The sequence below is a fragment of the Lepus europaeus genome, chromosome 15, assembly GCF_033115175.1.
Source record: "Lepus europaeus isolate LE1 chromosome 15, mLepTim1.pri, whole genome shotgun sequence".
Lineage (NCBI taxonomy): Eukaryota > Metazoa > Chordata > Mammalia > Lagomorpha > Leporidae > Lepus > Lepus europaeus.
Genome location: NC_084841.1, coordinates 70070553 through 70085805, shown reverse-complemented (window position 1 = coordinate 70085805; position 15253 = coordinate 70070553). Strand labels below are relative to the sequence as shown.

Here is a 15253-nt window from a genome sequence, read left to right as displayed (position 1 = left end):
ACAGTGTGAGTTCTAAGTCCCCAGCCATCTCTCAGTTTCTGAGACTTTCCCCAGCAGTCTGCCACCAAGCTCTGTATTTCTTCCTTTTCTCAACTACGATCTGTTTCCTCGATCTGCTTTCATTTGCAGCTCCAATATTTCTCAGCAGCAAAATTATTTTGTTTTCCCTCCCTGCAACGTACTTCTTTCTCTAAGTATCTGTCTACCCTGGAGAGAGGAAAAACATCACCATCGCCTTCCTCTCTTGGACCTCCCCTAACTTGAGCTTCCTTTTTGGGCTGTGGGTGGGAAGCAGGTGGGGAGAGGATTGCCCATCGCCCAGGGTCAAAGAGTCAAGAGTTTCATGAAAGGAATGAGTTTGAAGCCCACCTCCCTAGTTTTTCCGTTCTCTGGTGCAGAGATTCTTACAAATAAAAGTGAGATTATCTCACAAACTCTCTGCCTAGCAAGTTGCTTTAGAGTTTCAGGAGTGAGTAGTTGTGGGCGAGTTATTTACAGCTACAGGAAAGAGAAAAATAATTTCTTTTTCTAATTCACACTTTTCTCCTTGGATCACGGTCTTCTTATTATGCCACCAATCTTAAACTGTGTCACCGTCGCACCTCTGCCGCCAGACAACTCCACCACCCTCACAGGCGCAGATGAGAAATGTGCCAGACGCTTGCTATCCCCGAGGGCTTCACTGTGCTCAGCAGCGAGGACCCGGCCCCAGAGGCACATCTGTGTCTGATTTTCCTGAAGTCTACACTTATTGCAGTGAACAAGCCCTAATGGGAGGCAAAGTCCCCCCAGGTGGATGGCACTTCTCTCTGTTGCCTGTTCTCTGTTGCTGATTCTTCTATTGGAGCCTGGAAACAACCAGTCCTGTAACCTCCCAAACCAGAGAGTAAGGGAGAGAGCTGATTGCAATACAGATTCACACGGAGAAGTTGTGGTTCCCCACGTGACCCTGGCTGCTTTCTGAAAAAAAAAAAAAAAAAAAAAAAAAAAAAAAAAAATCCTGCTCTGGTTTTCCCATCAGCAAAATAAAGGTAACTTGTCCAAATGTGCATATTGTTATTGGCTAGCAAGTCTAATTGTGAAATTAGACTTTGTAGTATTCATGAGTCCCATTTCTGATGCTGGTCTAGTGCGGTTACAAAGACAGTTGCCTGGGAGACTTCTAATCCTGTGGCTGCGACCCATTGGCCATGCCTTGAGGATGCTGAGCTGTGCCCGCTTAGGGGCTGGCTCTGAGGAAGGACGCTTTAAAGTTACCATTCTGAATCTGAAAGAATTTCTGAGTGACTCTGATGTACAGCTAGATTTAGAATTCAATATTCTGTGAAAAGCGATTTGATGATAATAAATCTAAGGCAGTAAAGAAGTGACCAACAGTATAACAGGATTTTCCCAAAGTTTAAAATGCACAGCAATGATTCTGAGCAGACATAGAGTGATCAAAAAGATCTCAGACTTTTAGAAAGTTCGTGAAAACAGAAATAAGAGGCAAGTGGAAATCTTTAGATTTTTAAACAAACTCTTAATATAATTCTTTGTAAATATGCATTCTAAGACATCTATATATAATACAGAATTTAGTAAGGCTCTCGTTAGTCGTATCTTGTTACTTTGTTTCAGACAAGTTGGTAACTCCTTTTCCAAAGAAAATCCCCCAAAGTTTGTTTCAAATTCTAGATATTTCAGAAAATATTCTGATCAAGTTACAGGACTGCTACCAAAATGCAATGTGTGACTAAATCAGCACAAAAAATAAGCTATTCCCATTACTTCTTCCCTTTCTCTTTCTCTCTTTAGTTTTCATAGTCACATGTATTCTCCTCACAGACCCACTGTTTCTTAGAAGTCCTGCTTTGTCCTGTTTGGCTGTGACCATTAATGCCTATAAGTTTAAAGCACAGATGGAGCAGAAATTGTGTGCAGGGGATTCCGCATTCAGGAGAAGCTCATTTATCGCTGTTGGACTGAGGTGCAGAGAGCGAGTTCATCATCACACTCAGGTCTGGGCACATGACTGTTGTTGAAATGCAAAGCCCCCTTTTGTTTTGTTTTTTTATTGTTTTCTCTGTACACGTTCTGTTCCTCACAATAGACACACATTTTTTTTTTATATAGGAATGTGGTGTACTATTTAGTGTATTTTTAAATTGTATACACATGGCATTATGCTAATCTCTCTCTCTTCCTATCTCATTCTGTATCTATCCATCCCTTCTTCCTCTCTTCCATTCCCTTCCTTTCTTTCCAATTCAAAACCATATTTAAAAAATCTACGCATGGTACTGGCTAAATACATAAGTATCCAGGCTATGGCTTGGCCATGCAGCGTGGAGGTTCAGAGTAAGGACCTGGTGTGGTTTACCCATCAGTTCCTCTAGTGATTGCCACCAGATTGCCCCAGTTCTCTCCAACAGCACAGAACAGATAATGTCCCTGTGTTGTATGTCTCTGCAGTGGCTTCTTTGGTTTGCTAGGGCATAAATAAGATTTATGGGTACTTCACAAGGTGCTGCTAGATCGCTGTTTAAAACATCTGTATCCTAACAAGCTTGCATGAAGATTCTCATTACCTTATAGCCTTTTGTCCTTGTCAAAGATGGCTAGCTATTATCTGACTTCCTATTTTTTTTTTTCAATCTGGCAGATCTTAAAAGAAGAATCATCTTATTAATTTTCACTTCTCTGATTACCAACAGAGTTATTTTCCTACAATTTTTCTTATTGACATTATGTTTCTAACTTTAAAATTGAGCTCTTGGGGCCAGTGCTCTGGCATAGCAGGTAAAGCTGTCACCTGCAGTGCCGGCATCCCATATGGGTGCTGGTTCAAGTCCCAGCTGTTACACTTCTGATCCAGCTCTCTGCTGTGGCCTGGGAAAGCAGTGGAAGATGGTCCAAGTCCTTGGGCGCCTGTACTTACGTGGGAGACCCAGAAGAAGACTCCTGGCTCCTGGCTTCAGATTGGCTCAGCTCCGGCTGTTGTGGCCATTTGGGGAGTGAACCAGTGGATGGAAGACCTCTCTCTCTCTTTCTCGTTCTCTCTCTCTCTGCCTCTGCCTCTCTGTAATTCTGCCTTTCAAATAAATAAATCTTTAAAAAATAAAAAAATGAGATGTTTAATACAATTAAAATATAATTTGTATACAGTATAAAATCTGAGGCATAAATATGAAGGAATGACTCCAACTTATTTCTCTATACTAATACATGTACTAAAAATATTTTGCCCACTTTTCTGTCGTGCTACTTTTGTCATATTCAAGTTTTGGTACATTTTTGGAATATCTGTTTTTGAACTTCCTAGTAAATCTACTCTATTGGACTGCTGTATGTTCCTGTGACAACACTACTGTTAATTCATCATCATGGTTTTGTAGTATACCTTATGATCTGCTATGAAAAGCCCCTTTGCCTTTGTTTGCTCTATTCACAAACAACATGGCTATTTGTTGACACTTTCTCTTTTACAAAAATTTCAAGGTAAGTGTGACAATCTACTAAAAAAAGTCCTATAAGGTTTCTGTCCCGGTTGCTCCTCTTCCAGTCCAGCTCTCTGCTGTAGCCCGGGAGTGCAGTGGAGGATGGCCCAAGTGCTTGGGCCCTGCACCTGCATGGGAGACCAGGAGGAAGCACCAGGCTCTTGGCTTCAGATCGGATTGGCACAGCGCCAGCCATAGCGGCCATTTGGGGAGTGAGCCAACGGAAGGAAGACTTTCTGTCTCTCTCTCTCACCGTCTATAACTCTACCTCTCAAATAAATTAATAAAATCTTTAAAAAAAAAGAGTTCTTCATCAGATATTTTTGTTCTTATGGGGCCAATACTGAGGCTTAGCACATAAAGCCACTGCTGCAGTGCCAGCATCCCATATGGGCACCAGTTCAAGTCCTGGCTGCTCCACGTCCCATCCAGCTCCCTGCTAATGTGCCTAGAAAAGCAGTGGAGGATGGCCCAAGTGTTTGGGCCCCTGCACCCATGTGGGAGACCCTGAAGAAGCTCATGGCACGGTTGCAGCCATCTGGGGAGTAGACCAGCGGATGAAAGATATCTTTCTTTCTCTCTCTTTCTCTGCCTCTGACTCTCTGTAACTTTGCCTTTTAAATAAGTAAATAAATCTTTAAAAAATGTTTTTCTTCTTGTTCAATTACATTTCTCTTTCCATGAGGAGGTTTTTGGTAGACAGTCTGTATCAGGTTATGAGAGGAAAATACTATCAATACTTTTTAGGGGATTCAAAAATATTTACACGTACTGAACTTCATTAAACTTTTTTTCTAAAGATTGAGGTAGTTTGATTTTTAATTAGATAATTAATGTGATAAGTTACTTTGAAATCTTTTCTTATGATAAACCATCCATAAGAAGATGTATCTTGACCCAAGTCCTTGAGCCTTTGCACCCATGTAGGAGACCCTGAAGAAGCTCCTGGCTAGCTTCAGATCCGCCCAGTGCTAGCTGCTGTAGGTATCTGGGGAGTGAATCAGCAAATGGAAGATTCTCTCATTCTGTAACTCGGCCTTTCAAATAAATAAATAAGTCTTTCTTAATTAACTATGATTAGTATGTGTAATTTTAATAAACTTTATATTATGTACGTTTGTAATAAACAGTTTAATTCACTATTTTTGTGAACATTTGTGTATTTCTCAGTTCATAAGTGAAATTGACATCTTATTTTTCATGTTCTACTTATTCTCTTCTGGAATCAGGCATTAGTAGCCTCAAAAAGTGAACTGAGGACCATTCATTATTTTCTGTAAAAATTCTATTAAATTGGAATTATTTGTTCTTTGGAATTGGATGTTCTCATCTTTAAAAATGCCTGGTATCCTGGGTTTTATGTGGGGGATGGGGTGAGAATGGAAGTAGGAGAGAATGAGGTGGTGTTTCTTTTTTTATCAATAGCTATTAGAGTCTACACATTTTCAATTTGTCCTTGCACTACTCACTACTCTATGCATTCTATATGCTTTTTTTTTTTTTGGACAGGCAGAGTGGACAGTGAGAGAGAGAGAGATAGAGAGAAAGATCTTCCTTTTGCCATTGGTTCACCCTCCAATGGCCGCCGCGGCTGGCGTGCTGCGGCCTGTGCATCGCACTGATCCGAAGCCAGGAGCCAGGTGCTTCTCCTGGTCTCCCATGGGGTGCAGGGCCCAAGGACTTGGGCCATCCTCCACTGCACTCCCGGGCCACAGCAGAGAGCTGGCCTGGAAGAGGGGCAACCGGGACAGAATCCGACGCCCTGACTGGCTAGAACCCAGTGTGCCTACGCCGCAGGCAGAGGATTAGCCTATTGAGCCACAGTGCCAGCCTCTATATGCTTCTAAAAACTAATCTCATTTACTTTCCAAACTTCTTCAGTAGTTGTTCAAAGCAGTATTTTATTATTTCCAATGTATTTTTTAATTCTCTATTTTGATTATTTACACCTTTTCTCTTTTATTGTTTATCACTGCTCCCAGGAGTTTATCTATCTGTATTGTAGGTCTTTTGAAAGAATCAGGTACTAATCTCATTACTATTTTTTTTTCTATTTCAATCATTTCTACCCTGAGCTTTCTTCAGCATTTCCTTTTGTTTCCTTGTGTTTACTCTGCTGCTTTTCTAATTTATCGAGTTATAACTTTACTCACAATTTAAGTTTTTCTTGCTTTTGATAAATGTATTTAAAATACAAATTCACCCTTCACACTATTTAGTTATGTTGAACAAATTTAACAAGTTGCATTTCTATTGCCACTCAATTCCTCAAATAGCATAGCAATTACTCAGAAGCATTTTTTAGGTTAGCTATATATTTCTTAAATCTATTTATTCTTTTATTTAATTTAATTTCATTTTAGATGGAGACCATAATCTGTATGATGTTGAGTCTTTGGAATTTATTAAAGCTCCATTCATGCCCTGATGTATCGTCTACTTCTGTGAATACTCCTTTGTACTCAGAGAAGATTATGTAAGTTCTGTGGGTTATAGAGTTTATTTAATTTTTAATTTATACAAAAGGAGAAAATTTCACATACTTCATATACCCAGTTTTAAGAACATAATGATACTCTCCCTCCTCCCTTTCTTAATTGTCTCTAAATCTTTTACCCAAGTTCAAATTTACTAATTCATTTTTCAAATTTTGTATTTAGAATTTCTTTTTAAAATCATATTTCAAAATATTAAGGACATTAAACATGATAGCTACCCTGATCACAAATTAAGTGTACAACATGTACAATATGCTATTCCTGACTATAGGGACAGTGTTGTATGCAGATGGCTGGAGCCTAGCCTCTGTATAATTGAAATTTTATACCTTTTATTAACAAGCCCCCACCTCCCCTCCACCAGCCCTTAGCAGCGAGCATTCTATTTTTGGCTTCTGTGATCTTGACTATCCGGAATGCCTCACATAAGGGAAAGCAGGCAGTATTTGTCCTGTGACTGGCTTATTTCACTTTTTGTATTGTCTTCAAGATTCATCCATGTTGTCATATATTATGGAATTTCCTTTTGTAAGGTTGAATAATATTTCAGTGTATGTATATACCATGTTTTCTTTACTCATTTTTCAGTGGACATTTGGAGTTTTTCCACATAATGATTATATGTAGCTCTGCAATGAATTTGGGAGTGCTACTATCACATTGGAATCCTGGTTTAATTCTTTTGGATAAATACCCAGAAATGAGGTTATTGGATCATAGCATTTAATTTCAATTAATTTAATAATTACTTGTTGAATTAATTTAAATAACTTAATTTCTAATTATAATTTTTAAGGGCCCTCCACTTTTATTAAAAATATTTATACATTTATTTGAAAGGCAGAGTTACAGAGTGGGGCGGGGGGAGTCTTCTATCCTCTGGTTCACTCCCCAAATGGCTGTAACTGCTGGAGCTGGCCTAACTGAAGCCAAGATCCACGAACTTCTTCCTGGTCTCCCACATGGGTGCAGGGGCCCAAGGACTTGAACCACCTCCTGCTGTTTTCCGAGGCTCATTAACAGAGAGCTGGATCAGAAATGGAGCATCCAGCCGGCGCCGTGGCTCAACAGGCTAATCCTCCGCCTTGCGGCGCCGGCACACCGGGTTCTAGTCCCGGTCAGGGCACCGATCCTGTCCCGGTTGCCCCTCTTCCAGGCCAGCTCTCTGCTGTGGCCAGGGAGTGCAGTGGAGGATGGCCCAAGTGCTTGGGCCCTGCACCCCATGGGAGACCAGGATAAGCAACTGGCTCCTGCCATCGGAACAGCGCGGTGCGCCGGCCGCTGCGCGCTACCGCGGCGGCCATTGGAGGGTGAACCAACGGCAAAAGGAAGACCTTTCTCTCTGTCTCTCTCTCTCACTGTCCACTCTGCCTGTCAAAAAAATTAAAAAAAAAAAAAAAAAGAAATGGAGCATCCAGGACTCGAACGGGTGCCAATAAGGGATGCCAGCACTGCAGGCGGCAGCTTTACCTGCTATGCCACAGTGCTGACCCCCTACCACACTGTTTTCCATAGTAGCTGAAACAGTTTGCATTCCCCCTAACAATATTCAAGATTTCCAGTTTCTCCACATCTACATGAATGCTAGGTACCTATTAACTTTTCGACATGTGAGGTGATATTATGTGATTTTTGTTTTGAATTTCCATGATAACTAGTGACAGTGATAATTTTTCCACAGATCTGTTGGCTATTTGTGTGTTTTCTCTGGGGAAATGTGTAATGAAGTCCTTAGGCCATTTTTTCAGAAGGCTCATTGGTGGTTTTTTTTTTTTTTTTTTTTGGACAGGCAGAGAGTGGACAGTGAGAGAGAGAGACAGAGAGAAAGGTCTTCCTTTTCTGTTGGTTCACCCTCCAATGGCCACTGCGGCCGGCGCGATGTGCTGATCCAAAGCCGGGAGCCAGGTGCTTCTCCTGGTCTCCCATGGGGTGCAGGGCCCAAGCACTTGGGCCATCCTCTACTGCACTCCCGGGCCATAGCAGAGAGCTGGACTAGAAGAGGAAAGACTGGGACTAGAACCCGGTGCCCCAACCGGGACTAGAACCCGGGGTGCCAGCGCCGCAGGCGGAGGATTAGCCTATTGAGCCACAGCGCCAGCCGGCTCATTGGTTTTTATTATAGAGTTGTAGGAGTTCCTACATATTTTGGTGATTAACCCCTTATCAGAAGCTTTTTAACTTGATACAGTGCCCCTCTTTCTCCATCTCTCTCATTGTCTGTGTTTTTGGTGTAAGATCCAAAAACCCACTGCCAAAACAATATCATCAAACTTTCCCCTAAGTTTTCTTCTAGAAGCTCCAGGGTTTCAACTCGTATATTTAAATTTTTAATCCATTTTGAGTTGATTTTTGTAGTGTGATATAATGATTCAATTATATTCTTTTGCCTGTGAAAGTCCAGTTTTCTCAATACCATCAGTTGAAGAGATTATTCTTTTTCCATTGTGCATTTCTGGCACCCTTGTTGATGATCAACTGACCATACAGCTATGGGATTTATTTCTGGAAAGTCTGTTCTGTCCCACTGGTCTATTTGTCTATCTTTATGCTAGTATTGTACTGTTTTGAGTACTGTAATTTTACATTATATTTTGAAATCAGGAAGTGTGATGTATCCACCTTTGCTCATCTTTCACAAGAGCAATTTGGTTTTTTCTGTTCTTTTTGAGCTCCACATGAATCTGAGAACTCTTTTTCTCTGTTTCTTTAAAAATTTCTAATGTGATTTTGATAAGATTGCATCAAATCAGCAGCTCACTTTGGCTCATACAGATTTGGCACTATTAAGTGTTCAAATCCATGAACACAGAATATTTTGCCATTATTTGTGCTTCTCAATTGGTTTTATTCAGCTCATCTACTGTATTTTTTATTTCAACAATTATCTCTTTAAATCTATGCCTGACACTTGGTTCTTTATTTCTGCTTTTTTTCTGCCTCATGTTCAGCATCCCATCTTCCTTTGTCATTTTTTTTTCACATAGTTATAAATCTCCTCTTTTTTTTATTTATTTTTTTGACAGGCAGAGTGGATAGTGAGAGAGAGAGAGAGAGACAGAGAGAAAGGTCTTCCTTTTTGCCGTTGGTTCACCCTCCAATGGCCGCTGCGGCCAGCGCATCGCGCTGATCTGAAGCTAGGAGCCAGGTGCTTCTCCTGGTCTCCCATGGGGTGCAGGGCCCAAAGACTTGGGCCATCCTCCACTGCCTTCCCGGGCCATAGCAGAGAGCTGGCCTGGAAGAGGGGCAACCGGGATAGAATCCGGCGCCCCAACCGGGACTAGAACCCGGTGTGCCGGTGCCGCAAGGTGGAGGATTAGCCTGTTAAGCAACGGCACCGGCCTAAATCTCCTTTTAAATGTTTCTCTTGTATCCATTTATTTTCTATTGCTCTTCATAGATTGTTCTGTATATCATGTTTCTTTAATTGCAACTGTCTTTCTTAGATATCTTGTTTTTTCTAGATAATTCCTGTTGCTCTTGACTTATTAAATACTTGGGCTGAAAATACATACAGGAAAAAGTTTAAAGTCCACTTTATCACAGATGCCAGTGCTGGTGAGCATGGTGGGGTGGTAGCAGAGTCCTCTCCAGGGGTGTAAGTTCCTTGGGCTGCAATCTCGACTTAACCACTGTCTGTTTGTCTCATTCACTTCCTTCCAGATGACTCTGGATCTCAGAGAATCTCCCAGTTCTTCAGACATAGGCACTGCTGTTTTTCCATTAAAAGCTGTGCTATAACAAATTAGTCCCAGGGTTGTGCGGGAGATTACCCCTGAGTAAAGAATAATCAGCTCCCTCATCCAGCTGGACTCAAGGGCCACCCTGATATTATCCAAATGATTGCTCCTAGTAGGCACTGCCACTTCTCTGGCTTTTGGTGATGATGGGTGGGTAGTTGGTTACCCAGGATCGTACGGAGGAGCAAACAGTGAAAGGCAGTCCCTTAGCCTATTAGCCTATTCTCTATGTGAGGTGCTCAGCTCTCTGGTGCCATTGTGTAGAATTGCCACCCCTCCAAACACACAGGAGAACCAAATGAGTTTGTCTCCCAGAGCCTCTTACCGTCCTTGCTTTACATCTCAGATATCTAACCCACCTTTCTACTTTTGGGTCATTTCCAGTGTCGGGTCTGAGCAGGACTGACAAGGACATAGGGTCAAGGTCGTCTTCGCAGAATTCAGTGAAGGCAGCAGACAGGGAGCGGTTGAGTCCAGATCATAGCAAGAGTTTCACCTATCCTTCCAAATATCTCCCAGGGGCAGCCCAAGAGGGGGTATTGAATTTAATTCTTCTCCCTATGTCAATGTGAGCTCATCATCTTCTCAGAAATCAGAAACCCGTCCATTCAAGGTTTAAAGATGTTTTCTGCTTCCACTAGCTGTTATTGTAGGGGTAGTGATATTATCAAGAACAATAAATTTTGGGCCAGTGCTGTGGCGCATTGGGTTAACTCCCTGGCCTGAAGTGCTGGCATCCCACATGGGCAATGGTTCAAAATCTGGCTGCTCCACTTCCAATCCAGCTCTCTGCTATGGCCTGGGAAAGCAGCAGAAGATGGCCCAAGTCCTTGGGCCCCTGCACCCATGTGGGAGACCCGGAGGAAGCTCCTGGCTCCTGGCTTCAGATTGGTGCAGCTCCAGCTGTTGCAGCCAATTGGGGAGTGAACCAGCACATGGAAGATCTCTCTTCCTCTCTCTCTCTCTCTCTTTCTCTCTCTCTGCCTCTCCTCTCTCTGTGTAACTCTGACTTTCAAATAAATAAATAAATATTTTTAAAAAGTGCAGGCCAGCGCCTAGGCTCACTTGGTTAATCCTCCGCCTCTGGTGCTGGCCTCCCATATGGATGCCGGGTTCTAGTCCTGGTTGCTCCTCTTCCAGTCCAGCTCTCTGCTGTGACCTGGAAAGGCAGTGGAGGATGGCTCAAGGGTTTGGGCCCCTGTACCTGCATGGGAGACCAGGAGGAAGCACCTGGCTCCTGGCTTCAGATCGGCGCAATGCCGGCTGCAGTGGCCATATGGGGAGTGAACCAACAGAAGGAAGACCTTTCTCTCTGTCTGTCTCTCTCACTGTCTATAACTCTACCTGTCAAATAAATAAATAAATAAATATAAAAAAAAACACTAAGCTTTAAGAAGTACCCATCCAGAGGCTGATTTGCTCCTAAAGAAAGAGTTGACCGGTGCAAACATCATGACAGGAGAGGGCATCTTCCTCCATTTGAAATAAGAAAACTCTGGTCTATCAACACACAAAGTAAGGGAAACGAAACATGGAAAGCCTTTAGAAGGATGCTTCAAACCAGCAAACAAATAGGACTGTTCATGGAAAACAAAACATTAAGCTTCATGGGGGAAAAATAATAGAAGTACTAGTTGTAGAAAGCAGGTCTTATTTAACGCCAAAAATCGGGAAAATAAGTATTTGTGAGAACGATCCTAAGGTCAGCTAAATTTGGAAGCAAGAGGAAAATTCCCTCACTGTATAGGATTCCCGGATCCCAATGTATTATCGTGCTGGTCCTATTCTCTCAACTCTCAACTTGTACTGCATACAAGATAACCACTCACACTAGTGTAGGACTTGCAAACAGTTGTTGCACATTCTGAATGACAATGTCCTTGGATTCCTGGTTCATCTACCCACAAGTCCCACAGAGCTGTAAAATACAAGCTGAAGTCTACCTTCAAAATTTTCAGAATAATTTATCAAGGCGCGATGTTTGTAAGAGATTTTGTGCGCATGTGCTAGTCTGCACTAAAGTAGTTGTTGCATGAGAAAGGGCAAGTGATATTGCTTAGCAAGGAAGACTTACTGCTTAGCATATGTGACCTATCCCAAAGGCACACATTTTTAATATATTCTTGTCTGAAATATACGCCAGAGGCACTGAAGTGGGGGTGCTGCCTTCAGGAAGCTAGGGACACATTACCACACCCCGTGATCCCGTGGTTGGAACACAGTGTTTACCGCCTGCATATTTTTAGGTCTGCGGGGAGATAAGGATTTATAACAGGATGCCAAAGGAAGTAAGTTGTTTTACAGAGAGGAAGACGGTATTAACCTTTACACAGAGTTTAATGTGAGGGGATACGAGGGTGTGGGGCATGTTTTACTGTTATTCTTGTGGGTTCCATCTCTGTCAGAATTGTGTTAAGCCCAAGCCTCAAGTGGACCTAGGAGAATACATAGCCATTTTTAACCTGTGATGTCTTTATTCTCTCTTTTTTTCTAACAATAAAACCCTGAGGATCTTAACCCAAAAGCTGATAGAAAGAAAGGAAGAAAGGAAGGAAGAAAGGAAGAAAGAAAGAGTAAAGAAAAGAAAATAAAGAAAAAGAAGAAAAAAGGAGGGACAAAAGAGGGGAGGGAGGAAGGAACGGAATTAATAAATGAATTCTTTTAATGAGAATTTTTGTGCAAGGAGTATAAGGAAATAGTTTGGTAATAAATACAAGGGGTCTTCAAACAGTTCTTGGAAAATGTGCATTCTGAAAAAGTGTGATGGATTTACAAATGCTTTTGCATCAATAAATAAAGTTTTTGTTTTTGTTTTTGTTTTGACAGGCAGAGTGGACAGTGAGAGAGAGAGACAGAGAGAAAGGTCTTCCTTTTGCCGTTGGTTCACACTCCAATGGCCGCCGCGGTAGGCGCGCTGCAGCCAGCCCATCGCACTGATCCGAAGGCAGGAGCCAGGTGCTTCTCCTGGTCTCCCATGGAGTGCAGGGCCCAAGCACCTGGGCCATCCTCCACTGCACTCCCTGGCCACAGCAGAGAGCTGGCCTGGAAGAGGGGCAACCAGGACAGAATCTGGCGCCCCGACCGGGACTAGAACCCGGTGTGCCGGCGCCGCAAGGCGGAGGATTAGCCAAGTGAGCCGCGCGCCAGCCTAAAGTTAATTTTCAGTTCCATTTTGTGCGAACCTTTGGACGTCACCTTGCAGTGTGTTTTGCTTACTGCTGTTGTCTAGTTTCATTGTTGTGGCTGATCATCAACACAGGAAGACATGGGATTTGATTCTTACAAAGGAGCCACGTTGATCAGATGGCATTATCAGGGCACCCTGAGAGCAAAGTGCACTTCTGCCTCTTCTGCAGTTACCACTTGTCACACTGCTGTTCTGGGCTCCTCCATCCTAACTGTGGACTCCGCGCCGGGCACACTCCTACCTTTCCTTGCAAGGTGCACAGCCTCTGCGTGCTCAGCGCTGGTGACCTCGGTGCCGTTGACCGCCAGCACCACGTCGCCTATCTGGAGTCCAGCTTCCTCGGCGGCGCTGTCTGCAGGCAGAGACACAACAAGGGATTCTTTCAGGGAGGGTCCCAAATTGAGTGCCCCGCTGTGTGTGCCCTTTTTCAAAAGCTCTCTCTGGAAAGGGCCTTTCTTTCCAACGGTAGACAATTGCTTCTGTCATGAATACGAAGGGAAATGCTCTCCCAATGGCCGCAGCCTCCCTTTCATTTCCAGGATGCGTTTCCTTGTACATTCAGCCAGTCTGCGCGGCCTCTTTGCAATAGAATAGCGAAGCTGCTCAGAAACCCAATCTATTCAGCCCCCAGAAGGTTGCACCGCTAGTTCTCATTCCCTCATTGCTGCTGGGTCTCTTTGTAACCCTGAGAAAATCACTTAACCTCAATATCTTCATCTACAAAAAGGGGGGTGGGGGCAGAGCTCCTCAGCAGGATTGTTGAGAGAGCAAGTAATTGAAATACTTATGAAGTTGTGGCAAAAACAGATCTGGCAGTAGTCAGAGAAAAAGGGGATAAAGAGCTGCTTTTTCTTTTACTGAACAGGCTCCTTTCTGAGCCATCTCAGGAAATCAAAAATAACCTCAGCCTAAGGAGTTGGATTTGGAAGATGGGTAGGAGCGTTCCCGAGGTTATTTATTTTTTCCCCTGGTTTTCTAACATCTGCACTTACTCAACACACCCAATATTTTATAGGGGTTAAAGAAAAATGTGTAGTACTCATTTGCAGGTTAATTCATTTTTAATAAGGTCTCTCCCATATATTTGACCAAAAATCTTCCTGCTGCAGTTTAAACCTAATTTTTCTTCTGCACTTCAACTGAAACCCATTTCTTGCTCCTGAGATCTCAGTGCTGGCTGTATGAGTACAGTTCATGGACTTGCAACATATTCCATAGCAGTAGCAACTCTTCCTATCTGGCATGTCAAACACCTACTGCAATAAGCATGCATGACTCAATTGGTGAGGGAACAGGACTTAAAAAATAGTTTTAGCAATGACTAAAGCTCATCTGCACCTGTTTGTAATAGTAGGAACTGTTGTCTCTTCTAGGGGAAGCAATGGCTTATCCAATGTTGGAAAGCAGGCAAAAAGCAATATTTGACATTTCCATTCATTTATATAATAATGCTCTTATAATTAATTAAAATCTATGGTAATGTTGATCATTTGAATATATTCCTCCAATGTCTTAAATGACTCAAATGACTTGATTGTGGCAATGCCTTTTGATTCAAATTCCAAAATGACAACATAGGTCCAGATGAAGTAGGCAGGCATACAGGTTGGAGTTGATCGGATTTGTGAACTGGAAGACCACGCCCCTGTGTGACCTCATGCTCCTACCTGATGCCTTGGCCACGCCCTTGTGTGGCTTCATTCCCCTACCTGACCTTACCGGGGTGCCCACCAGCCAATCAGGTTAATTGACCACTCCCCTTTGGAGTGGGTTAAAAGCCTGGGGCACCGTGTGCCCAGCCCTGTTCTTTCTCCCTGGCCTCTTGCTAGGAAGGGGCTTGCTGTAGCCCCACGCCTCCAGGGCGCATGGCCTTCGGGCCATGTGCTCTGGGCTTCCTGGCCTAGATGCTCTTCCACGTGGCTGGTTCCTGGTGCTCGGTATGAACCCCTAATTACCTCTTTTTCTTAAATAAAGCTCTTACTCTCCTATGCATCTTTCTTACTAAATAAAAGCTTAAAACGTACCATGCTGCCTCGTTTATCTGTGCCGGTATTTAGAATTCTTCTCTAAATATTAGGCAAGAACCCTCTTGCTTATTAATATTGGGGATTTAGTAATAAGCCCATGGTAAAATCGTAAGGCGCCCCAAATTCTGGTAGTACATGTGGCACCCCGGCTAGCATTTCTATGAAATTTTAAGGGGCCACGTTTTAGTGTGAATTTTAGGGGGTCTTGTCCGATATCACAGAGATTGTTTCTTATTGATTTTTGTATTCCCCATAGTGTCAAACATTAAGTCATATATATACATATATATATGTGTATATATATGAAAAATAGTCTTCGAATAAT

At 42.8% G+C, this 15253-nt stretch overlaps 1 protein-coding gene across 1 annotated transcript in view; it reads right to left on the bottom strand.

The window, feature by feature from the left end:
- The window catches only part of LOC133774319 (uncharacterized), a 148732-nt gene that overhangs the window by 74885 nt on the left and 58594 nt on the right, over positions 1-15253 (bottom strand). Inside the window, exon 7 of the mRNA XM_062211955.1 lies at positions 13143-13253. Within this exon, the coding sequence (XP_062067939.1) occupies positions 13143-13253 (111 nt within the window). The remainder of the gene's footprint in view (positions 1-13142; positions 13254-15253) is intronic.